General features: G+C 34.3%; 3 protein-coding genes and 1 pseudogene across 6 annotated transcripts; 2 read left to right on the forward strand and 2 right to left on the reverse strand.

Moving 5' to 3' along the window:
- Window positions 1–2126: 2126 nt before the first annotated feature.
- LOC142612523 (ammonium transporter 2 member 5-like) lies at window positions 2127–5655 on the forward strand (annotated as a pseudogene).
- Window positions 5656–8833: 3178 nt separating this feature from the next.
- LOC142614260 (guanine nucleotide-binding protein subunit gamma 1) lies at window positions 8834–12318 on the forward strand. The gene is made up of 4 exons (XM_075786839.1): window positions 8834–9211; window positions 11517–11569; window positions 11870–11914; window positions 12008–12318. The coding sequence occupies exons 1-4, from the start codon at window positions 9065–9067 to the stop codon at window positions 12090–12092; spliced, it is 330 nt and encodes a 109-aa protein (XP_075642954.1). The 5' UTR covers window positions 8834–9064; the 3' UTR covers window positions 12093–12318.
- Window positions 12319–12415: 97 nt separating this feature from the next.
- On the reverse strand, window positions 12416–13680 carry LOC142614259 (uncharacterized). 2 transcript variants are annotated; one of them, XM_075786838.1, is made up of 2 exons: window positions 13543–13680; window positions 12416–13001 (listed from the first exon to the last, which is right to left on the reverse strand). In XM_075786838.1, the coding sequence occupies exon 2, from the start codon at window positions 12986–12988 to the stop codon at window positions 12581–12583; it is 408 nt and encodes a 135-aa protein (XP_075642953.1). In that variant the 5' UTR covers window positions 12989–13001; window positions 13543–13680; the 3' UTR covers window positions 12416–12580. The 2 variants fall into 2 exon arrangements, with proteins under 2 accessions (XP_075642953.1, XP_075642952.1); XM_075786837.1 differs by having other exon boundaries at window positions 12416–13011; window positions 13543–13677.
- A 4627-nt stretch (window positions 13681–18307) lies between these two features.
- LOC142613843 (uncharacterized) lies at window positions 18308–23588 on the reverse strand. 3 transcript variants are annotated; one of them, XM_075786357.1, is made up of 5 exons: window positions 23188–23579; window positions 22874–22933; window positions 21883–22305; window positions 19186–19422; window positions 18308–19098 (listed from the first exon to the last, which is right to left on the reverse strand). In XM_075786357.1, the coding sequence occupies exons 3-5, from the start codon at window positions 22279–22281 to the stop codon at window positions 18610–18612; spliced, it is 1125 nt and encodes a 374-aa protein (XP_075642472.1). In that variant the 5' UTR covers window positions 22282–22305; window positions 22874–22933; window positions 23188–23579; the 3' UTR covers window positions 18308–18609. The 3 variants fall into 3 exon arrangements, with proteins under 3 accessions (XP_075642472.1, XP_075642470.1, XP_075642471.1); XM_075786355.1 differs by having other exon boundaries at window positions 18308–19422; XM_075786356.1 differs by lacking the exon at window positions 22874–22933 and having other exon boundaries at window positions 18308–19422; window positions 23188–23588.
- Window positions 23589–25957: the final 2369 nt, after the last annotated feature.

A 25957-nucleotide genomic window follows, 5' to 3' on the forward strand; every position in this document is an offset into this window, starting at 1 on the left:
TGGAATAGATTGTTTTCAACAAACTATAGGACTTATAGTAAGCAACATGTGCCGGAAAAATTAAAGTCGTTTTGTTTTGGGAAAAATACGTGTGCTGGCAATGCTATAAATGAATAAGTCATAACATGTTCAGTTTCCATCTCCAACTTTTCATCTAGTTAGTTCAGGCTATGATTCTCAAAAAAAAAAAAAAAAGTTAGTTCAGGCTATGGATAAAGATGGTCCTAGGTCCTTTCCTAGTTGTATTTTTCCCGTTTTGTCTTGATTCTCTTGAATAAAGCATTTACTCAGCCAAAAAAAAAAAAAAGACTCTAGTCAACTAAGCCTACTTAAGCTTCTTTTTGAATGCTTTGCTACCATGGATTCCATGAAAAAATTTACTTAGGAAAAAAAAAAATCTATGTAAAAATTTTATATATACCACGCCCAACCCCTTAAATAAATTACACACACACACACTTTAAACATGTATTCATTTATTTGGCATAGTTGAGTTTTTTCATTCTGCAGGAGACCAAAAAACAGGAACCCCAAGGCACACATTCATGCATACCCTATTTGTGGGCATGGACATGCTATGTCAAAAGAACTCTATTGTCTTTTACATAGCTTTAACAAATCATTCACCACTAGTGGCATAAGCTTCATTTTAGGATTTCGTGATTGGGTATGTTAAATAAGAACATTTAAAGCCATGAAAAGTCTGTGTTAAGAACCAGCTAAATGTGGAGACTATTTGGAGCCCTCCTCCTTTAAGGACCATCAGGTTGAATTTTGATGTAGCAATTCGATGCGAAGCTTCATTTGGAGCTGTTATTTTGCAGAGGTGAACAAGGAATGTTAGTCCATGCCTGATTCAGAATGTATGTTACTATTGCTAGGCTTCAAGCATCTTTACTTTTATGGGGATGAAAGAAATGTGCTTGATACAATCAATCTTGAATCTATGGAGGTACAATTGGTCTTAAGTCTTCAAAGCCATAGTAACTAGGTCCAATGGGCTGTTGCTTGTAACTTTAATTGGGCTTATTCTCATCTCTTATTTGGGTTTCTGGAGGAGAGAGATGGACTAGGCCCATGAAACCTGTAATTTTATTCATCTAATCAAATCTTTATTTAGGGGATAAAAAGAAGCATGTTTACTACATGCATAATGTGTTAATAAATAAATTAAAAATATATCAGATATAAATATTCCTTCCTGCCGCTAATAAACACTTTGAAATTGAAGGTTTTTCTCATCCAGAAAGTTGTGTTATCCCTCAACTTGTGACTTAAATTTTATTTTGGCTAATGTAGATAATAAGCCGAAGTACAAGCCCACAAAGATGCCTAGGCCACAACTACTACTACATTTTAAATACTTTTACAGCTAATTGAATGGCTCTTGAAGCACAATTCCCTTAGGTACTATCAATCATAGGTCCAAAATTAAAAAGCTTAGCCCCAGTTTGCGACGGGAATTCCAGGGATTCAGATCCTCTAGAGTTCCTAGGGTACTCTACCAAGTAGAGTTTATTAAATCCTAACCACTCTTTAATGATTTAATGGTCTAGATTCTGTCATGTCAACATTTCATTAACAATCATCTTAATTGTTTTGTTTACAATATTATTTTATTATTTTAAGAATATTATTAATGAAATGTTGACATGGCAGAATCTAAACCATTAAATCATTAAAGAGTGGTTAGGATTTAATGAACTCTACTTGGTAGAGTACCCTAGGAACTCTAGAGGATCTGAATCGAATTCCAGTGCTCTAACATCTAGATCTAGGATTCTCCGCCCAACAAACAGACACGTATAAAATCTATGAGTTTTTTATATATAAACTTAATGCCCTTGAAACTCTCAAACTTCCACTGTTAACCCTTGAAATCTCTAAATGCTGTTACCCCAAAATATATTTACCAAGGACATTTCAGTAACTTCAGAAATGTTGCACAATGTAATCTAGGACAAAATGTAAATAATAAAAACGTCACATAGAAAAAAACGTGGTACATGACTATTACAGAAGGCATCAAAACCAACCTCTATATATATATAAGCATTCATTTCCTTCACTTCCACCACCACATTCATCATTTTGTGCTCGAACCACTGTGTGGCAGACCCAACAAAATGGCTATCTCTCTCCCGTCTAACCTCGCGACCGACCCAGCAAGCCCTGACTGGTTGAACAAGGGTGACAACGCTTGGCAGCTCACCGCTGCCACTTTGGTGGGCTTACAAAGTGTTCCGGGCCTAGTAAAAAAGAAATGGGCCGTGAACTCGGCCTTCTTGGCCCTTTACACCTTTGCGGCCGTGCTTGTATGTTGGATGGGTTGGGGCTATCAAATGTCTTTTGGCAGTGCAGGCATCCATTTTATAGGCCGGCCCAATGTTGCCTTGGATGAAAAGTTTCTTTTGGACCCAGCTTTTAGTGGGCACTTGCCAAATGCAACAATGGTTTATTTCCAATTTGTGTTTGTAGCTATCACGTTGATTTTGATTGCTGGGGCATTGCTTGGGAGGATGAATTTTTATGCATGGATGTTGTTTGTGCCACTTTGGCTTACTTTCTCTTACACTATTTGTACGTTTAGCATATGGGCTCCAAAAGGATGGTTGTTCAAAATGGGCATTATTGATTACTCTGGAGGCTTTATTATTAACCTATCTTCTGGGGTAGCTGGTTTCACTGCAGCTTACTGGGTAATTATCACATAATTTTATTTATCCTTTTTTTTCATAGTAATTTTAGAAATACAATTTTTTTTTTTTACAATTGTTGACGTGGCAAGCTGTGATTAAGAAAACATCATTTTTATATGACCTCACTAATAACTACTTTTCTGAGCACAAATCCTAGTATGCCACCATAAAAATTGTAAACAAGATTATAGACTTATTGATGTTTTTTTTGGAGAGACCTAAGCTGAAATCACATTAAAACAATCATTATAAAGCGGATGCTATAGGTTTTAAATTCTATTGCATCAAAAAAAAATCTACTAGTATCTGCAATTGGTCCTATCTTTTCTAACATAATAAGTTGACAATAAATGGAGAATTTGAACCCATATTTTCTTGAAGGGAAAGAGAAAAACTACAGTAAAACTTCTTTTTTTTTTTAAGAGAGTTTTAACTTACGGTGTTCATTCCTGATGATAATTCTTTATTGTCAAACTAAGGCACCAATCGATTTTTGGTGTAGGCAGAGACTGAACTCCAAATCTTTTATACAACCATAAAAAAACTTTACCAGTAAAATTGAGTCTTAAAACTCTTGTGTAGAGACAAGTATCATTAATCATCACTATTAGACAGCTTAGACTAGATTTGCTACTGCGGTAACTCATGGTAAGCTCAACATAGAGATCGTTTGGTACATGTATTTAAAAACTAAAAATTGTTATTTGAAAATATTTATAAAAATACATGTAGATATAAAATTTATAAAAATATATAAAATATTATTTAAAAACTAAAAATAGTTATTTAAAAACAACTACCAAACACCCCTAGTTTCCCCTTGTCCATGAATTCTGCTGTCTCTTTTGATGCTTGTAACCTTTGTTAACAGATTAATGTAAGAACTTTGTCAGCGTAGAGCAGAAAAGGTTGCTCTTTAAAGTTCATTTCTAAAGATCATTTGATGAAAAAAATCTTTGTGTGTCAGGAAACTATGCCAAAAAAAAAAAAAAGAGAAAGACAAAAGGAAAAACAATTATATATGAATTTTGTTAATGTGTATTCTTATGCACACAATAAGTATCTATTTTTAGACAAAATTTTTTTGAAAATTAAAAAAATATTGACAATTTTTTCAATTTTCAAAATTTTTTTACCATAAATAGATGATTTAATGTGTGTCCTAAAGGCACACATCAACCGTACCTTATACATATATTAATATTAAATTGTTTTGTGGAAGAAGAAAGTCCGAATGACCAGGAAAAAAAAAAAGAAATGATGCCGGTGGGGCCAAGGGCAGTAAAGGACAGAGAGAGGTTCCCACCAAACAACGTAATTCTGATGCTGCCAGGGGCTGGTTTACTTTGGATGGGATGGTCTGGATTCAACGGTGGAGATCCTTATTCTGTCAACGTAGACGCATCTCTGGCCGTCCATAACACACACGTCTGTACGGCCACTGGCTTGCTCACTTGGCTCCTTCTTGATATTCATTTCTTTGGAAAACCTTCTGTGATTGGTGCCACTCAGGGCATGCTCACTGGTTTAGTCTGCATCACCCCAGCTGCAGGTACTAGTCACTACTACTCTCTACTTTTCATACTTTATACATTTCACATTTCCATAGTAGCCTAGTTAAGATTCCTATAATTTATCATCAAAATAATAAATAATATCAATAAATGAAATCCATGTGACAAGAAGTGAAATTTTATGTCATTAGCATTATTCTATGTTGTTTTCTTTGATCGAGTGCCCTAAAAGTTGTCGTTAAGGTTAGAAATACGTAGTTGGAGTCATTATTTATATATATTTTTTATTTGAGTAGAGTCACACTCAATGATTGTTAAATTACTTCTCTCATATAGATATTACTCGTTTTATTCTCCTTAATGATTGCGCTGATATTTTAAACAAAATGGTAAAAGGATTTGCAAATTATGCACCTAGTGTTTATAATTGTCGAGTAGGAATAAACATAAGACGAGAGCAAATATATTATTATTGTGTTTCAACATATCAATATTTATACTAGGAATGATGCATAGACAGTAGAACCAAGTTTTGGACAATGTTATGTCTTCTCTCATCCTGACGAGTTCACTTTGTTTTAATCTTCCTTGCTACTGTTTAGTGTTTTGTTGATTTTGATAATTCAGTGGACGTTAGTCTCAACTTGTACCTAACACTTTGTTGGCTGAGTTTAGAATCTTCTTTATATATAAATGTTATAAATTCTAGTTGTACATAGTGGAATCCTAGTACAAACAAGTTTGGACAATATAATAGAATGGTCTTTTCTTTTGGGCCCTCAGTCCATTTATGATTGTCTTTTTTGAACCAGCTTGAGATGTTGTTACATTCTCAGTTATTATGTACCTAACTCAATATTTTTGTACAGGAGTGGTGCAAGTTTGGGCAGCCATTAGAATGGGAATCATGTCAGGAAGCCTTCCTGGGACACCATGATGGTCCTCCACAAAAGAATTGGGCTCTTAAAACAAGTAGATGACACAATGGCAGTTTTCCACACACATGGTGTGGCTGGAAGCCTAGGTGGCATTCTTGCAGGCGTGTTTGCTGAGAATAAGCTCGGCCGCCTCTTCTACTTAGTAGATGATTGGGAACATTACGTAGGTTTTTTCTATGGTTCATGATGGCAACCCCAGATCTGGATTCAAGCAATTGTGTATTCAAATCTTAGGAATTGTGTTTGTAGTTGTACTCAATATTGTTACAACTAGCATAATTTGTAATGTGGTTGGTTTAGTGGTTCCACTTAGACTGTCTGAGGAAGAGTTGCAAACTGGGGATGATGCAATTCATGGAGAGGAAGCTTATGCATTGTGGGGTGATGGGGAGAAGGAGAGGTTTGCGAATTCTAAGCTTAACTTGGCCTATGGTGACAATTTCCCTACAAAAGGTGAAGTTCAAATGGCTTGACTTGCCTTCTGCACTGCTTGTTTAATGAGAAAAATGTGGGGGAAAGGATAGGGCTTTGAGGCTGTGATTGGAATGTGGAAAAATGTTTCTTCTGCCTTCTTTTTCTTTTATTTTGTTTTTGTTTTTTGTTTTTGTTTTTTTTTTCCTTTTTCTGTTGTAATTTATGGGAGAATTATTGACATGGGTTTGGCAAAAAATGACCTTTATGTAGTCATCTTTGTAATAAGAATTATTGACATGGACTTGACATAAACTGTCTCTATACTCAAGATGCAAGGCTTCTATCAATGCATTGGAGCATCAGACAGATTAGAAGAATGAATACTTAATCAGTTTTAGACGTGTTATGTTCACATTTAGCAATACAATACACCCAAGAGGGGCATGTCAAGAGCAACTTGGCCAGAGTGTGGTCATTGTACTTGTCCTATTCGGACTCATTTCTTCCATCCATTTAATGTCTCAACTTGGTATGTTTAGATTGTAATAAGAAAAGTCCAGATATATTATTGGGTATGTAACATGCGATGGGAAGGACAGTTATATTATTCCCTAGCAGCATACATTCAACATTTGGATATATATATATATATATATATATATATTCTATTTCTTCTCTTTGCTGAATTATTTTCTAATGTAAAGTGAATGAAAGCTAAGTTTATTAATTTATTTCCCAAAACATGTGGCAGTGACAATGATTAATAAAATGGGAATTGTGATTGCTTTGGGCACTTTGATTGGAGGGTATTAGTTGTGGTAGGCCAATCCGGACCTAGAACTAACTTTTGAATAGAGGGGAATGAGATTTTTTTATATAAGAATATATAATATTTTTTCTTGGATGAATGATTAGAGGGGCATGAGTATTAATATTAACACTGGAGATGTTCATATGGAAAGAATAGAAAGGAAGCAACGACTAGTGAAAGGCACTCTGATAGTGGGAATGAGATTAACATTAAAAAGGCACTTTCTGTACAAAAAACGGCATCCTTGTGTTTGCCACCACTAGAGAAAGTGGATGACATTTTGATTCACAACATTTTCCAGAAATCTAAAACAAAAAGGGTGGCATGACAAGAGTACTTATAGTTTTCTTTTCTTTTTTTCAATGGCTAGTAAAGTAGTGAGAGTTCCAGTAAGTAATCATTCTTCTTTTGCCGACTTAGTTGAAGGAGATGATTAGATGAATTGATGAACTACTTGTTAATCTCTCCAGTCCTAACGAATGTGAAATAACCCGTCCTTTCCATTAAACTATCAATTCTAGATCTAATTGAGTAAAACTTAATCACAAGGTTCTAACACAATACAGGGCTCTATTGGGTTAGTTGGCAGAGGATTTCTCTCTTCCTAATTGGACATGTAAAAGTCGAGTTGCGTGTTAACCCTCAACTTGACTGCCACTAATTGGTGTGTTACTTGAGAATTATCAAGTAAATGACAATTCATTCCCTTGAAGTTTGTAGATGAATCGCATTCTTTCTCTTGAGGTATAGTTAATAGTAGTTTTTTAACAAAGGAATATTTATTCAAACTTATATACAAACTTGAGAGTTTCTTCCCATAAAATATTGGAAAGTACGTGTGGTTTCAAGAAAAGTCAATGGAGATTAGTGTAATTTATATTAGGGAGATTAGTGTAATTTATAATATAAAGTATAATTGAAAAATGAAGATTGATAAGTAAAACACTTTTTAAAGCAATTGAGATGGTATGTTATAAATGATGTATAATAAAAATACAATCATTTAGTAAATTTATGTGAAAGTGATTTCGAATCAATTAAAATTAATTATTTTAATAAATGTGCAAAAAATGTAATGAAATTTTTTGTATTTTTTTATATTTTAAAAAACATTTTGTTTTTTTCTACTCCGAAGAGGTGACGGGATGGGAACAAGTTTTGTTTGTCCTGCCTCATCTAGAATGTTTGTGTGAATATAGAAATATAATTTATTTATTAATATACAATATAATTTTTTGTTTATATTTTTCTAATAATTTATTTTATAATATATATATGTGTGTGTGTGTGTGTGTGTGTGTGTGAGGTGCCGAAGATCCGAAGACCCGAGGATCTAAAGAGTCGAAGACCCGGAGACATACTGAAAGGTCTAATGAGCAGAGGAGAATAAAGAAATAGGCCCGAGGATGAAGTGGAATGGGCGGGTAAAGGAAGAAAAAGAGATTGATGATGTAGGAGACATATTGCAAATATCTGCGTGTGGCTGGATAACTATGAGCGTCGCATTAAATGTCCTATACCAACCATTCTGGCCGCATTGAATAGGGAGTACTAACTTTGTCCGCTGCATTAATGTAGAAGTGACCTGAACAGTATAAAGCACAAAACTAAAACTTCCCTCCATTACCGACTACAAAGGAATGGACATGTGTCAATAGAAGGGGTAGAATAGATGGAGAGGTGTAGGGCTGAGATGATAAGGGCAAAGGGTATAAATAAGAGAGGAAAGACACAGAAATGGGTGGACGAAAAAAAAAAAACTTTGTTGTTGCTACCCTCTCTACAAATTCATTGTATTTGAATCTTTAGTCATAAAACGTTGTTGTAGTTGTTAAGTGTGTTATATAATTTTTCGTCCTTACAATATATATATATATATTCTACTATCATCCCAAAACATTTGTTCTTCTCTCTACCACTCTCATACTCTCTCTCTCTCTTTTATTTTTCATCTCTATCTTATTAATGTGAAAGTCACTTCATTATAGACAACAAAACCGTCAAACTGCCCACCTTTGTACCTACCTTGCTCTTATTTTGAGTGGGTTTTAGGTGAGGAATAAGATAGGGCACTCCTAATTCAAACTTGCCTTACTTTAGTTTATTTTATTTATTTTTAAAAAAAAAATGAGTTGTTATTATTATTATTTTTTGCCCAATTAACGGTTCACTATTTTATGAAAATATTGACACCATTTTTATGGTAAATATATATATAAAAAAAAAAATTTAAATAGTGTTTTTTCCATAAATTTTTTTGAAAGAATTTCAACTTATGATACTTGTTCTGATAATAACATTTTATAATCAAATCAAAATACCGATTAATTTTTAATACACGACGAGATTGAATTCTAAATTTCTTATTTAAACATTAAAAACTAAACCAATACTATCGGTTAACATTTCGCTTATTTTCTATGTGTTGGAAGAGAAAACTAAAGACCAAAAGTGTAGGGACAGAAATCACAAAATAAAACTCAGATCTACAAGGTTTAGAGAGAGATAGGGGTATATACTAACATATATAAAATAAAGTAAACGTTAATGTTTGTTGAAACTGGAGACACAGACTGGGAATGAAAACAATGGGCGGGTGGGTTTTGGGATGAGCTAAGCTAGCTAGCGTAGTGTTTGTGTTGTGTGACTTGTGAGCTTGGTTTGGATTGGGGGAAGGGGAAGTAAGTAATGGCGTCTGAAACGGCTTCGTCGGTGGACGAAGTAGCCGTTGCTTCATCACCAGTAGCAGTAGGTGTAGGAGGAACTGATAACAGAGGTAGGCATCGGATTCTCGCTGAACTCAAGCGCGTCGAGCAAGATTCCAAATTTTTAGAGGTGTCACTTTCTTCTTCATTATTATTGTTGCTGTTTTAGCTTTGTTGGGTTTGGTTTTGAACTGGGTTTTGATGCATTTCCTTGTGTGACTATGATTTTTTTGGTATTACTGCTTGTTTTGCTATGATGCTTGAAGAAATTTTTTCTTTTTTTGGTGGGGTGGTTGTTTAATGGGCAATTTTGTTTCTTAGTAGATTGTTCATTGGAAAAAGAAAGACCCCATTTTGTTTGTTTTGGTGTGGAGGTACTAAAAGATTAGGGGAAAAAGTAAAAGGAAAGAACTTTACACTTTGTTTAAAGAAGGGAAAAATTGTGTCTTTTAAAGAATGGAGTGGAAAACTCTGTTTGGGTGGGGGATAGAATGAAGGAAATAAGGGTGATATTGCTTGAAATTGATTTAATTACTATTGGGTTTCTTCCTTTTAAGACTTGTGTGATCTTTATTTTGCGTGAGGTAAGATTTGAACAAAGCCCTATGCCAATTACTGAATTACCATGACCAACCTGAGCATATCCTGCCACTTGGGGCTTGATGTCTCAAGTGGTAAGGGGTGGGCTGGAATTGCAGTGGATCTCTAGGTTCAAATCTTACTGTGGTTGGTGGAACTAGTGCTGCCAGTCTACTTGTAAGCTTTTCTGAATGTTTATATGGTATTAATTCGAGAATTTGTGTAGAATAGCTGTGGCTGTCAGTACATGTGAGATTAGCCAAAATAGGCAGCTTGCCTGGCCACTGGCTCTTTGATTGGAGCAATGGCTTTAGGAGAAGATGGCTAAAAGAAATTGCCCATTAACCCAGGTTTTTTGGGTACAAAATAGATGCATAAGCATAACAAACAAAACTAAAGAATGTATGTTAGAATTAGACAGGTGATCATCATAAGTATATAGCTTGGCTAGTTGCACTGAACCAACAAGAAAGGTTTTTGCCTTTTTCTTTATATGATATCTCACTGAAATCATACTGCTTGAGCCTGTCAGATGCACCAGACCCGTAGAGTGTTTGATTTTTTAATAACTGGTACTTTGTTCCCTAAAGCTCTATCAAAGGTGTTCATTGAACATCCATGTGATATTATGGAGCATCAGAACAATTATGTTGTGGCTCCTGAATGTGTGATGACTGAACCTTTTTTTCTGTCAATATTGTTTTAGTTAAGCTGATAGGATGTGCAAAGCAGTTAAGTGATTGATCTTATCAATTTTCTGTGACTGTATATCACATTGGGGCACACTTCAATTACTAACTTAAATTCTGCTTAGAAGAGAGCACTTAAACTAGTGTTCTGAGGTGTTGGCAATGTTAAACTTCGGGATAAGAGGAGTTGTATGTAATATTTGAGCGCACTGTGTGGTGTAATGTCACAGGCTCACAGCATAAGCCTCTCAGGGCCAAATTAAGTTAGTGAATAAAAAAGTACTGTTTTTTCTCTTCTGTAAGTTCCAATTTATAGTAAATGCTCTTGATTTTCTTCATACCCTTAGTCATTAATGCTATCTTATTTTTAGACTTTTGAATAGTCGCTATTTGGATATTTAGACTTTCGAATAGTTCCAAATTATAGTAAATGCTCCATATCAAAAAAAAAAAAATTTAAATGCTCTTTAATTTCTTCATGTCCTTAGTCATTGATGCTATCTGATATTTAGACTTCTGAATAGTCCCTATCTGGATTTCTATATAATAATATTACGAGGGAAGGCTTTGCTGAATATGTTTAGGTCTTGTTTTGTAGCACTGTTAGATCATTAAAAAATGTGTTTCTTGAACATTTATTGGTCTTGTTCTAGATATATTTTGCACTTCTCGAACAATCTTATGTATAATATGTAGTCTGAACTGTTCTTCATGTTCTATCAATATCTGTCTATACACTGTGCACAAATAGTGAAATTGTGAACAAAGGCTGTATGCTATGGACACTATTTATTTATTTATTTATTTATTTTCTGTTTTAAAAATGGCTACCAAACAGCCCCGTTTGTCTGAATTAGAAATTCTTGCCATCTTATCTTTGGGGCTCACTTACCCTCATACGTATATATGTGTACATGCTTTGGCAGTATCTTTCAACTTACAAAAGAGACCAAAAGTAAAAGCCTTTATGGGTTTCTCTATTCATGCATATTAGATCCAGTTTACTAGTTGCTCTTGCAGATGGCAATGCAGTTTAGAACTATGTTTCTTATTTCTGCATTTTCAAGCTAACTTCTGCATAAAGTCACTGTTGTGTTGTGCACTTGATTTCAATTTACAGCTTATTCCTGATTTATGTTACTTGGTTTTTGCATGAATTGTTTCCAGGAAGAGTTAGAAGAGCTTCAAAGAACAGAAAATGTCTCAACATTATGTGAGGAGTAAGTATAAGAATCAGTTCTTTTGAAAGGAAAAAAAATGGATTGAATATAAGCAGTTTGCAAAATAGGCTGGTGAAGTGGAGATAGCATATTCTTTTCAGTCCAACAGGCTATAAATATGGTGGTGAAATTTCTTGTTTTGGTTGACTTGTTCAATTACCATTTACTGGAGAGCATATCTTCAATATTTTGCCAGCCCATTCTGTTAATTAAACACCTATAGCATTATTTATAAGCTCATAAACTGACTGGCAATTTTTTATTTTGTATGATAATCTGTTTTTTGTGGTTGGCTCTCAGATTGTTGCACAACATAGAAGTCATACCTGATCCACTGCTCCCACTGTAAGTTCTGCAAACCTCATCCCACTGTCTTACATACATACTACTCTTAGTTTCATATCCAAATGCATAGTCATTAATTTATTTTTATTACAGAACAAATGGCCCCCTGAACCAATTATGGGATCGATGGTTTGAAGGACCCCAGGATTCACAAGGTTGCAGGTGCTGGATTCTTTGATTAAAAGTAATCTAACATTCATTGCCATTTGTTGCGAGAGGCTTCAAGATGTGTACTTGAGAGAAATGTTCAAAAGTTACTGCACAGTTCTTATTTTAGCAAATGTTTTATCAAAATTTTCACCACGTCTGAGATTGAAATTTGTAGGTTGATCATACTGCATGTATAATTTACAATTTATTCATATAAAGTTTGTAAATGAAAAGTACCTAGTCTTGAAATTCTATGATTTGAAATGGTTTGGGATGGTATATAAAGTACCAGTTGAAAAGTTAAAAGAGCTGAATGAGCTACAAATCAAGGCAGTTTCAGTGTTTCACATGCTATAATTTTCAAATTCTACCATGCATCATTGATATATTGCTCAAAGGGATGTGAAACATGTAAGAAATACATATAGTGTTAAGCAAATGCCATTGGTCTCACCATTTATGATAATCTTAATTGTAATAAGGAGGACTATTCCATGAAAGCAAAAGGCTCAACAACTAAGGTATTGGTGGGAAAATGCGTGAATATGGTGAAATAACAGTCTTCTGCACAAACTTAGATTGACTTGGGTCATGAACCCATTCAATCTCGCTCATGTTGGGTGTCTCAACATACGCCATAGTGAATTCTCCCACCTTCTCTACCTTCCCTCTTTTGCCCGCCCTCAGTGCCCATTTTTTCCGGTTGTAAGAGAAAATTCCCTCGGTCAGGTGGATAATATCACCTGGTTCAAAAGCATCACACTCATTCCCCCAGAACTGGAAGTGAACTGCAGCTGTCTCATCAGCCACAAGTGCCAAACATGTCTTATTTTGCCCTTCCAATGTCTTGTGTTTGTTCAAAAGTATGAACTGTGTGTTTATGTCATTCTTGGCTGCAGGTACAATATCTTTAAGAGAGAGCATCCTTGCTTTCTAACTGCAACAACCTAAAAAATCAAAGTGAGAACTCCTGGTTGGCTTCATTTCAAATTATTTCATACCCAAGCTTTTCTCAGCAAGAATTTATAGCAATTAACATTTATCATTCAAATGAGTAATGGATGTTCATATGGGCAGCAAGGAACTTGGATGGTGAGTCAAGAAAATGATGATTGAAAAAAATTCTATGAAGCAAAATGATTTAATCTTTCCTGGGCATGTACTCACTCGGGATAAAATTATAAAATATTTGCACTTGGTGCTTGCTTATTATTGTGTCAGTGAAAGCATGAAAAATCAACATGGTTTAGCCAACAATGTTTTACAAGAACTTTAATTAGCTCTAGCTAAAATAGTAGGATCAGTTTATTATGATGACAATTAACAAAAAAAGGGCAGGCTATTACAAGCAATTTGATACTAGTAATTCATTGGGTCATTTTTTCGAACACCTGGCATGCACACCCATAAAATGATTGCAACTTATGAAATATCGAAACTGTAAATTTTAGTTTGAATAAAGAGGGAGTGATTCATACAATTTCCAAGGTATATTGGACACCGGTTGATGCAATCTCCAATTGGGGTCGAAATGCGAACCTTATTTAACTAATTTTTCTTATGGTAGGTCAGTGGGTAGGAATTTACTGCTTAGGTACCCGCTAAAAAAGCACTACAATCGGCAGTCATATAACTTGAGAGGTTGAAAACGTCAGGTCGTTTGGGATTCTGGGTATCAGTGACGTTGAGGGTTTTGATGATAAATGTCACGCGATCTGTGTTTCAGGCATAAATTTAAAGGGTGTGACTTTGGATTTTTTTTTTTTCTGCTCAGATATAAAATTCACTCTATACAGGAGACTTGAATCACGAACATTATTTCCGACACCCATAAGCATTTATATTTATGAAGTGATTATCATATTATGGGCGCCCGGTGGTTTAGGTGGATTTTTTCTCTTTACTTCCTATGATGACACTATTTTTCTAATGTTTGATAAAATATTAAAATTTGTCATATTGAAATACCAAAACTCGGTGTATTATATTGGCAGGTAGTTAAATGCTAAAAGTTGTCTAATATGATTTGTAATGGACAATAAGCTTGGGCTCCAGTAATATCAGACCAATTTCAATCTTAATCAAGATTCAATTTCCATCATTTCCCCTTTCTTTTTTGAGTACCAAACATTAAACTCAGGAATTTCTTTATTACTACCCCGTACAGAATGACATGGTGGGCATATTTCAATGTTTTTAATGATGGGCAGATTTAACGCAATTGCATTTTGGAAGGCTTAAATTTCACTATACTACATAGCATACAATGTGATAATAGATTAATTTTGCGGATTTATATCATTATTAGAAAAGCATTATCATATTTATTTTGAGTTAATTCATGCATTTTATAGTTGATTTTAGAATAATGCTAAATAATTAATTTTGTGCTTAATTGAATTTTAATGCATGAATTTGTCTTTTGTAGGATAATAAAATTAAATAAGTGGATTTGTGCAAAGAAGGAAGCTAATGGGCTTTAATTTTACAAGGGCCATGATGAATTCAAAAAAAGCCAACCCAATTAAATTCAAGTCCAATTGGAGTAAAGAATCTAAGGAAATTTTCACTTTTTTTTTTTTTTTTTTTTTTATAAGAGGAAATTTGCACCTAATCCAAGTCCAATTCAGATTAGGATTTCAGTTTGCCCACAGTTAGTATTTGGAGCATAACTTTCGGCTGAGATGTTCAATCGAGATGATTCAAGTTGGGCTGGAAAGCTAAGGCTACAACTTTGTAGTCTACCAAAAGTTTGAATTCTAAAATTAAATGGGCCAAAAACGTTGGTTAAGTGAAACCTAAAAACCTGAGATTTTCTCTGAAGGAGAATTCAACTTGTAATAGGTTTCCTTGACCTATTTAAAGGCTCTTTAGGGCAAAATTCAAAGGAGAGCTACTGTAGAACATAATTTATGTTTTCTTAAAATTTCTTTACACTTTTTAGAGTTCTATTTGTGTTATGGCTTGTTAGAATCCTTGCTAAGGTAAGTGGTGAAACCCAACCGTCTATTGATATGTTCTTAACAATTATTTATTGGTTTTAATGCTTGTGTTTTTTTTATTGTTTTACTCATCTAGAAAAGTGTTTAGGTCTATATAATCCTTTGATTTATCGTAGACTTCGGGCACGTTAAATGCTTAGTATTCCTTACGAACTAATTCACTAGTTTTGTTTTGCCTAAAATCAATCAATTGCATGAAACTACCTTAGACAATTAATTCTTGAGTTTTTATTGTTCAATCATCCAACTAAGATCATCTTTCATATGAATTTTAATTGAGTTATAAAATAAATATTGTTAAGACTACCAATAGATGTGTTGTGTGTGAATTCCTAAACCTTAGCGCCTTAATATATTGTTATTTTTTTTTCTCAATTTAAATTACCTTTACTAAACTATCAAAAATCTCTTCAGTTAAATTTTATTATTTTAGTTTTATTCTATTGTGGTTTGCTAATCAATTCTCTTTTTCCTGTATATTCGATCTCGGACTTTCCGAGCTATTACTTCGTAACAATCCTGCACTTGGGAGCATTATTTAAGTCGTTGCAAGTTTTTGGCGCCATTGCCGGTGACTTAAATAATGCTCCCAAGTGCAGGATTGTCGCAAAGTAATAACTCAGAAAGTCCAAGGTCGAATTTGCAGGAAAAAAGGGAATTGATTAGCAAACCACAATAAAATAAAACTAAAATAATAAAATTTAACTGAAGAGATTTTTGATAGTTTAGTAAAGGTAATTTAAATTGAGAAAAAAATAACAATATATTATGGCGCTTGTGTGGGGCAAAAAGATCCTGATGGGAACGTGGGCCTTTTGGGCCGTGTTAAAGAAGGCCGACCTGATCCTGGGTTTAGAATTTGATAGTACTATGGGTCGGCCCATACGCCGAGGATCCGAGGATCCAGCCGAGGGTGATCTTACCCTCGGATGAACACCGAAGAACTCGGGATTTCATAGTAAAGATTAGGGGATGACACGATTAAAGCCAATGGTTAAGAGGGGTGAGCCCTAGAACGCCCCAGAAGCACCGGTGTTGAAGAAATGTCAAAGATAAAGGCTGCTGCCTCCACATTAAAGACCCTGCACCTACCACCCTGGCCGCATTTATGGGGAAGTGACACCTGAACAGTGGAAGAGAAACTTCTGGTTACTATTCAAAGGCACTGAGAAAAGAAATATCTAGGCTAAGGGGGAGGTGAGGCAACACGTGTACAAAACATTCAAAAGAGTAGTATTTAAAGAGCAATCTAGGACAAAACAGAGGACGGACTTTTTGTAACCTAAAAAGAAAAAAGGCTAAGAGAAAGATATAATATAAGAACAGCTCTCGGCTTACATCCGAGGAGGCCTATCTACAATATACCTTGTTGTTTTCCAAATATTTGCAATCTTTAGTTTGTCATTTAATCCCCACACACTTCTAACCTGGGTTTCAAGCCCACACTCTACAAATTCATATTGTTTAAGGCTCATTGGGCCTGAGCCCATAATTGTTCTTGGGACCAGGTGCAATTGTGCACTTACAGCGCTAAGGTTTAGGGATTCACACACAACACATCTATTGGTAGTCTTAACAATATTTATTTTATAACTCAACTAAAATTCATACAAAGGATGATCTTAGTCGGATGATTTAACAATAAAAACTCAAGAATTAATTGTCTAAGGTAGTTTCATGCAATTGATTGATTTTAGGCAAAACAAAACTAATGAATTAGTTCGTAAGGAATACTAAGCATTTAACGTGCTTAGAATCTACTATAAATTAAAGAATTATACAGAACTAAACACTATTCTAGATGAATAAAACAATAAAAAAACATAAAAACATAAGCATTAAAACCAATAAAATCATTGTTAAGAACATACCAATAAATAGTTGGGTTTCACCTCTTGCCTTAACAAGGCTTCTAACAAGCCATAACACAAATAGAACTCTAAAAACTATAAAAAACCTTTAAGAAAACCTAAATTATATTCTATAGTAGCTCTCCTCTGAATTTTTCCTTAAAGAGTCTTTAAATAGGTCAAAGAATCCTATTACAAGTTGAATTCCAGTTTGGAAAAAATTCTAGGTTTTTAGGCTTCACTTAACTGACGTTTTTGTCCCATTTAACTTTAGAATTCAGATTTTTGGTAAACTACAAAGTTGTAGCCCTTTAAGTTAGCTTTCCAGCCCAACTTGAATCATCTTGATTGAACATTTGAACCAAAAATTATGCTCCAAATACTAACTGGTGTGCAAGCTGGAATCCTAATCCAAATTAGACTTGGATTAGGTGCAAATTTCCTTTGATTTCTTACTCCAATTGTACTTGAATTTAATTGAGTTGGCCTTCTTTGACTTCATCATGGATCTTGTAAAATTAAACTCCATTAGCTTTCTTCTTTGCACAAATTCACTTATTTAATTTCATTATCCTACAAAAGACAAATTCACGCATTAAAATTCAATTAAGCACAAAATTGATTATTTAACATTATTCTAAAATCAACTATAAAATGCATTAATTAACCCAAAATAAGTATGATATAAATAGGCAAAATTAAGCTATTATCACAATGTGGAATGACGATAAACTTTAAAGGCCATTCAAATTATATTATGAAACTTGGTTGGAAAAAGTTTATATATATTGATAGTTGAGACGGGGGAGTTGAGCTACAAGGCTTATGTTGTTCGAAAATGCTTGTTTCATATATTTAGTAAAGCATTTAAACTGCACTTTTTTTAAGTGTAAATTTTTTTTTTTTTTTTTTTTTTTAGCTTCTTTCTTAATGCGCCTTTTTCAAACAATCTCAATTTAGGCATATTTAATCAAGGATTGTTATTAATAACTGAAGAGAAATCATTGCTATCCCAAGAACTGTTCAACCCATTGGCCTTGTCATGATGAGTTGGTTGAATTCTTGAAGGCTAATGGTTTGAATCCAAACGGTTCTAATGAATGGCTTCCCACAATCGATATCCCAGAACAATATTGTACAATTCGTGCAGTACAATTTCATCAACCAAGGGCTTTCTCAGCCTGACATTTCTTTGTAATTCCATTGTTGTTTATAGAAGGATAACAAACAATTGCCTCAAGTATAGTGGAAACTGCTAAAATCTATGTTACCTCTAAAGTACAAATTATATGATTTTGAGACATAGATTTACCCCTGTAATACCAGTAGCTACTGGCAAATACTGAATAGTAAGGAGGATTAACTGAACAAAAATTTCAAACTCAGCAATCAAGACGTAATCAAGTAAAGCTTGAAGAATATCAATTGGAAACGTATTACAGCCTAATATACAGATAGGAGAGAAAAATTAACAACTTTACAGCTATAAGAACTGGATTTATGTCTAGGGGCAGTTTCTAAAACCAAAAGTCAATTCCTCTCAAAAAGCTAAAAAGCTACACAGATTTACAATGGAAAAGCTCACCTAAAATACTCATGGAAGTTATTTGAGAATTGGCTGGTTGTCTGTTACCAATTCTATGGCCATTGAGTTTCAGCTCATAGCAGGACAAATGACTGATAATGGCAATTGTTAACCAACTTGAGTGGATAAAAGGTGCCGAAGCTGGAGTAAATGTTCTTCATTTGAAATGTGAAGTGATAGGCGAAGATTTGTTAATAGGGACTCTTGCTCCCAGCTAAGGGGACCTGAAGCATACAGTGCCTGCACGGTTGACTTATAAGCTTGAAGCTCTAGTTTATGGACATCAACTTCCAGATGGTGTCTAGGAGATGGGGGTGAGTTTCTTTTGCTGACCAAAGGTGGAAATGATGACTCAGCATCAGAGTTGTCAAGAATAATTTCCACATGGTCTCCTGAATTTTCACCGGGATAGTCATCGTAAGCATTCAAACTACAGCTAGCAATAGAGCATTGGTCGCTACGCTCGCTAAACAAAGGCGGTACACTAGTATTATGTATCCAATTGTCTGTTTCTTTTATCATTTTGGCATCCATCTCAATAGATTTATTCCTGGATTTCCCATCCACCCGTACTTTTGGAGAAGAAGGATCATCTACCTGCATAAAGAAGCAATGATTTCTCATAAGGGGCTGGTCAAATCTTCTGGCATTTGGGCTTGATTTTCTTTTCTTGCAGCTTCTTACCCTCGGGTCCTTAGAGGAAGGTGGTTCAGAACGATGGATATGACTTCTCTTTGAGGTTCTCGCAGGGAGACACATCTCATTATGGTTATGCTTGTCTTTAAGATGTTTCTTTGCATCTGCTACTCTAAAATGAATTCCTTGACGAATAGCTTGTGGTGGAGTCCTACAAATCAAGCTCCCAGGTTGTTCTGAATAATCTTGCGTGTGATTGTTCCCAGTCTGTTTATTTTCTGTAAACTGTAAGCACACGTGCTTAGATGTCAGAAACAGTACTAAGTCCCACAAACCAGCAAAATAAAGAGGTTAACTAGATATTGTGATGAGATAGCAAGCAACTATTGATCCTTGAGAACTACAGAATTATTGAAAATTTCTGCTGAAGCCAACAGGAGTAAATATGCTCCATCTGAGAATACTTCTCCCACATTGGTAGCAGTTATTTGGGCCTGTTCTCATTCATCTAACATAGGGAATAATAGGATTTCAAATCCTAGAAGTATGATGTAGTTAGCAAGAACAGCTTGCTCCAAGCCAATTTGAAGCAAATCTTTGTGAAACTTGTTCAAAAAGGATTGCAGCATGTCAAATTTTTTAAACACGTATTCCTTTTCCTTCCATATTATGAGTATGATATTAACATATCAGCTATTAATGGCAAGCGCATAAACACTTCCAGCCAGATAATATATGTAAAATACAACAGAGTGAAATTGATGTCACAAAAGGGACCTAACTGTTTGCAGATATCATGTGACAGTACAATTAAAAATTTGTCAATAAGAAGTGAGATAGCATCCAAGCCCCAGGGGTGAAAGCACAAACAGATTGCTACATCAATAAAAATTACAGGCACAGACTTATTTCCTCTTTAAATCAAAATACTTTCAATAAATTATATTTAGTAAATTAGTGATGTAAGAAGAAGAAGAAGAAGAAGAAGAATATATTCTACAACAGTTGACAACTCCTTTTCTTCTTTTTTCAAAAATCTCAAGGAAATGATATGATGTCATTGGAAGTTTTTTGATCCTTAACTTAGGTTGTTTCATCAACTTATACAAGCATTAGTAGGCACAATATAAATGATAATCTTCAAATCTAAGTTAGTACAGTGAGATACCCAAACATAGTATGGGATATATGCCAATTTGGCAACATTGAAATTATAGTAAGCTGTGCATAAATGTTAAGGGATGTTTGTATTCATTAATTAGAATACAGTCTCACATGCAACAATTACTAAGAATACTCATTCAAGCTGCACAAAAGCAATTTTCTAGAGCAAGAGTAAGAGAATTCCACTCCAAAACTAAATAGGGGTGGTGTGGGGGATAAGCCCAAATCTCATTTAGTTGGGTTGGGATAGGTTGTGCGCTCCTATGGAAAATGGTGGTTTAGGGATAAGGAATATTACTACCATCAATAAAACCTTATTGGGGAAATGGCTGTGGCAGTTTGGGGGAGAATGGGGGGATGGACATCTAAGTTGGGTAGGGGTCTTTGGAGGAGTATTAGAATGGGATGGGAAGCTTTTAGCCCCTACACTCAGTTTGAGGTTGGGGTGGGGAATCGGGTGGGGTTTTGGCACGATTGTTGGTGTGGAGACCAACCTCTCAAAGTGTTTTCCCAGTATTGTATGAGGTTGCCATTGATAAGGAGGCATCCGTGGAATCTGTATAGGTGAGGCAGCAGGTAGGGGAGGGGAGGAGTTGGGACCTGATGCTCTTGATGATTTTAATGATTGGGAGTTGGATTCAGTGGAGGTTTTCTACATATTCTGGAATCTAATAACCCTACTATTGAGGGTGGGGCCCATTTGAAGTGGAAGTTGAAGAAAAAAATGGGGACTTTGATATACATTCTTTTTATCATGTGTTAAGAGGGTCTTCCTCTATTTGGGGGGTTAAGTACCTAGGAAAGTTTCCTTTTTTATTTGAACAATGGTGTGGGGGAAGATACTTACCGGAGACAATTTGAGGAGAAAAGGATATTTATTGTGGATTAGTGTTGTATGTGCCGGTGTAGTAGGAAGACAGTGGACCATCTTTTGATTCATTGTGCAAAGGCTTATCAGTTGTGGTGTTTTGTCTTTAGATCATTTAGGGTTTCTTAGGTTTTACCAAAAAGGGCACTAGATCTTCTCTTTGGATAGAGGAATTGGTAGGGGAAGCACTCATTTGACATTTGAAATTTGATATCATCATTTTTTATGTGGTTTATTTGGAGGGAGCGTGATAACCACACATTTGGGGATGTGGAGAGTTCTGAGAATCAGCTTCTTACCTCGTTCATCAGCACTTTGTTTGATTGGTTTTGGGCTTAGGGACTCACATCTAGTGATTACCTTCCAACGTTTATAGACTCTTCTTTCTTGTACATAGATTTTTCAGTTTTTATTTATTTTCTTTGTACGTTTTGGCTGTTTCATGCAAAGTCTTTTAGTAATAAAATTGTTCTTACTTATCTGGAAAAAAAAAAAAAAAAAAAAAAAAAAAGTATACAAGTAAATGTTTAGAACATATGCATGCCAAAAAAGATGATAAGAGAAGAGAGAGAGGAAGGGGGCAAGAAGAAGAACCCAAAGAAAAACAGTGAAAGAGGAGAACCAAGGGCAAACCAACAGTAAACAGAAAAAGATGCAGCTAATGATGCAGAACTGAAAAGGAATTTTATATAAAACTTGAAAATGTCCCTTACCTCCCCAACCACTGACCACTTATTGTTATGCCAAGCTTGTCGAATCCTTAGATTAGATTTGTGAAACTCTCTCAGCTGAATGGACCCAAACAACCTCACAACAAAATGAACATTCTTCAGTACCTTGACAATCTTTGCAACCCTCCAACATTGAATATCAAACACCTCTGCTATATCACCAACCTTCCATCCTTCCCCCTTTTCAATTGGAGGCCGAGGCCTAACATCATCCCCATGCACTCTCTCCACAACTGGCTCTCCTTTGTTGTTTATTACTCCCTTGTACCTAACAATGCAGTTATTGCCATCTGCTGAAGCTACTATGCCGGGAAACCAGCAGCCACAAGGATCATTTTCTTTCTTTAACACCTCCACCAAATTCCCCTCCTTGAACCTCATTTTTTTTTTCTATCTAGCTTGAAACTGAAAAATCCAAACAAAATAAGTAAATAAACTATGGGAACTGTATAAGAATTTGGAACATTCTTAAGCAAGTATATGACTCAAAATAAAGATTCTACCGTACCCACCCACCACCAAAAAAACCCAGGAAGTTCAATTTTGCTACAGAAGATTGATGGATCCACAAGGTTTTTAAGCTTCTAAAGCAGTGAAAAAGATTTGAATTTTTATATTGCTTTCCATTTTTACATATTGAATCATTTCATAAGGTCAAAAATAGTTAATCCTAAAGAACTTTGAACTTTCTACCATAAGAGAGTATAGCAACCGACACAAACAAGAGACATCACGACTTCCAAAGTCCAAACAAATTAGCAACAAAAAGAACTAAACTTCCAACATTCTATGCCATTATAGGAACTCAAAACTGAGATCTATGCAATCAAACTCTTTCCTTTAATTAATACAAAGATTCTATGCCAAATTTAGACAAGAAACAAAATGAGGACAGCAGAAATCTAATCCGAAAGAAGAAATAAGTCTTTGTAACTTCAAAGATATTGCACAGTTTGCACTCTCCACAGTATACCTTTTTTTTTCATTAACATCTTCTTCTTCTTCTTCTTCTTCTTTATTTGGAAGTATTACTCTAAAAAAAATTACAAAAAAAAATCAAAATCAAAATCAAAACCACTTCACTAGAAAAAAAAACCCACCTACCCAAAACATAAAACTTTGCAATTATACTAAAGAGCTTGTGAAACTAAGATATCAAACAAAGTCAAATGACCCACTTCAGATTTTGGACTGAAAAACATAGTCATCATTCATCAAGGCAGAATTCATGAAAACAAAGAAGGTAAAAAATTTACTTTTTGAGAAATAAAATTGAAAGGGACTGACCTGGGAGTGAAGGTTGAAAACGAATGGGACAAAGCTTGTTCTTGCTGTGCTCATGACCACAACTTCTTTACACAGAATGGTTTTTGTTGTGTGTGTGTGTGCTCTGTTTTATTTATTTATTTTTAATTTTTAGATAATCAAAATTTCCAGCAAGTTAAAAACCCAATTGCAGTTTGGTATTATCACGTTATTGTCTCTCACATAAAACATTTGACATAGTTACCCAAGAAGTAATTGTATCCTACATGAACTTGTAAATGGAACATCAATATCCAATACGGTATCTTCCACTTTAGTTGCGTTTTGGACAAACCCATGTAACCTGAAAACTATATTGATGGTGATTAATGGAGATGATTGATAACGGACCCAACTCATACCAGAGCTGACCCAGTTATAATATATTTCAATAAATTTTGTCACATATAGCACTAGGTAAGAAGAATGACAAACGTTCCACGTCCTTCCCGTCTCAAAGAGGTGATGGATGATGGGCCGAGAACGGGTTTCGCTAGTCTTATCTTGAATATGGATGTACATGTACTCATAGCTCGATACAACGATATCTCAACTAGCAGTTCTTGGTATTTTTAGCAAAAATGTCTATGGTTTAACTCTCTATTTTTAGTATCGTACATTCTTGATATGATGATCACTTGTAGGAGGTAAGGGTCGGGGTTCAAGTTCATAAGAGAGTTTTACACACATATACAATTAAATTAAGTTAGAGTAAAATTTTATCTTATATCTATAAAAAAAACTCTCATTTTTTTCAACTATGGGAGTATTATATTTTCTTTTGGTACCTCTCATTTCTAAAATTTCATTTATATATTGTATTTCCATCTCAAACCATCTATCTCATTATGAGGGTCGCACTTTATACACCACTGACTATAGTTTGCAACATACTTTAATTTTCTTATTAATCCTTGGTTAATTTATAAAGGGGAAGGGAAAAAAATAGATATATAGCAAATTGCGATTGGTCTACTCCTAATAAAATTCTCCTTATTGCCATCCAAACTTAAATCTTGCCTTGCTGGGATGAGGGTTAATTCCTCCCTCCCCCAATTGGGTATGGATTTGGGATTGGGTTTGGGTGGGTAAAAATTTTCAAAATTTATTTCTTACTTACTAATGTAAGTTATTGTGATTGATTCATAATAAAAGTAGTGTTAATAGTAAACTCATATAAAATTGATTTTTTTTCAATTATGGTTTACTACCTTGGCAAAAGTGCGTGTATATGTATACCCTTTATATGGAATTTGACTTCATGTAACAAACGGATGTAGTCCAAGAAAATCATAATGTTTTTTAAAAAAAGATAAAAAACACTTTTTTAATGGTGATTTCAAACACCCTTTTTTTTTCTAAAACATTTTTTCCTTGTTTTAAATGAGGTATTAAAAACTCTTTATTTATCTAAATGTTCAAGGTGTATAATCTCAACCCCACACGTATTAAGCAAGCAATTATTGACATAAAATTTTCAAAGTCAATCTTAAAAAATTGATTGGACAAACCTTGAACCTTGAGTAAGTATACGGTCCTTAAGTCTTGTAAGTAGAGTGAGTGTTCATCTCAAGAATAATTCCGATATGATCCCATATCAAACCGAGCTTAAGTAATTAGATTTGTTACTAGTATTTGATTACTCTCCACGATTCTGGGTGCAAATGTTGGCCCAAATGTGTTGCATATCTAATACTTCCTCGTCGTGCACGTTACGGGAATTCAATTCAACAATGGTGGATCAAATCAAGCTAGAAAATATCTATCCAAAAAAAAAATCAAGCTAGAAAATAGAAATTAAATAAAAGGGTATTGTACCACGGAATTAATTCCCACGTTTTTCTCACTTCCTTTTTTTTTTTGTGAGAAACAAATTGTTCTCACTTTGTACACAAAATTGAAGAATTGTATACGTAGGATCCGTGTGCTACACTTATATTATTATTATTATTTATAGGATATATTTATTATTGAATTTGAAGTCCTTATATTAAAAACTCTTTAAATGATTTTTTTTTTTTTTTTTTATTGAGGAAACTTTAAATGAAACATTTTAGGTGCCATATGATGGCATCGGCAGCATGTCAGGTGTCATTATCTTGAGTAGGTAGTAAAAGATAACAATAATTAGCTATGAGCTACAGTGAGGAAGCATGGTATCTGACCAAAATTAGAAAGGAAAGGACAAAAAGGTCAGATTGTATGTAAATGAAGAGATTAGGATCGGGTAGGGTATTGCACCGGCCACAATTCACCTTTCTTTTTCTCACAAATATTTTTTACATTTTTCTTTTTAAACTTTTACATTTTTTTTAATTTTTTTTTTCTAATCAATGATTGAGATTGAAAGTTACTTTTTACAATTATCAATCTCAACCATTAATAGTAATTACATCAAGTGCAATTCACTTATTTTCTTCACAAATATTTTTTGTTTTTTACTTTTTTTTATTTTTGTTAACTTTTTTCTTAATATTTTTTAATCAATGGTTGAGATTGAAAGTTGAATTTTACAACTATCAATCTCAATCATGGATAGTAATTGTATCTCAATCCGCGACGAGCTTATGGTGATGACGCTGATTGCTGATAACTTTTTTTTTATTTTTTATTTTTATTTTTATTTTTATTTTTTTTGGGCCTCGAGGAGGCAACGCAACTCTGAATTTGTCTAAACTCAAAAATGAAAGTGCTTGCTGATGTGACGGCCTATTTTATACACTTAAAAATAAAATTACAAGCCTAATAAGCA

This window comes from Castanea sativa, chromosome 10 (assembly GCF_040712315.1).
Source record: "Castanea sativa cultivar Marrone di Chiusa Pesio chromosome 10, ASM4071231v1".
NCBI classification, from domain to species: domain Eukaryota; kingdom Viridiplantae; phylum Streptophyta; class Magnoliopsida; order Fagales; family Fagaceae; genus Castanea; species Castanea sativa.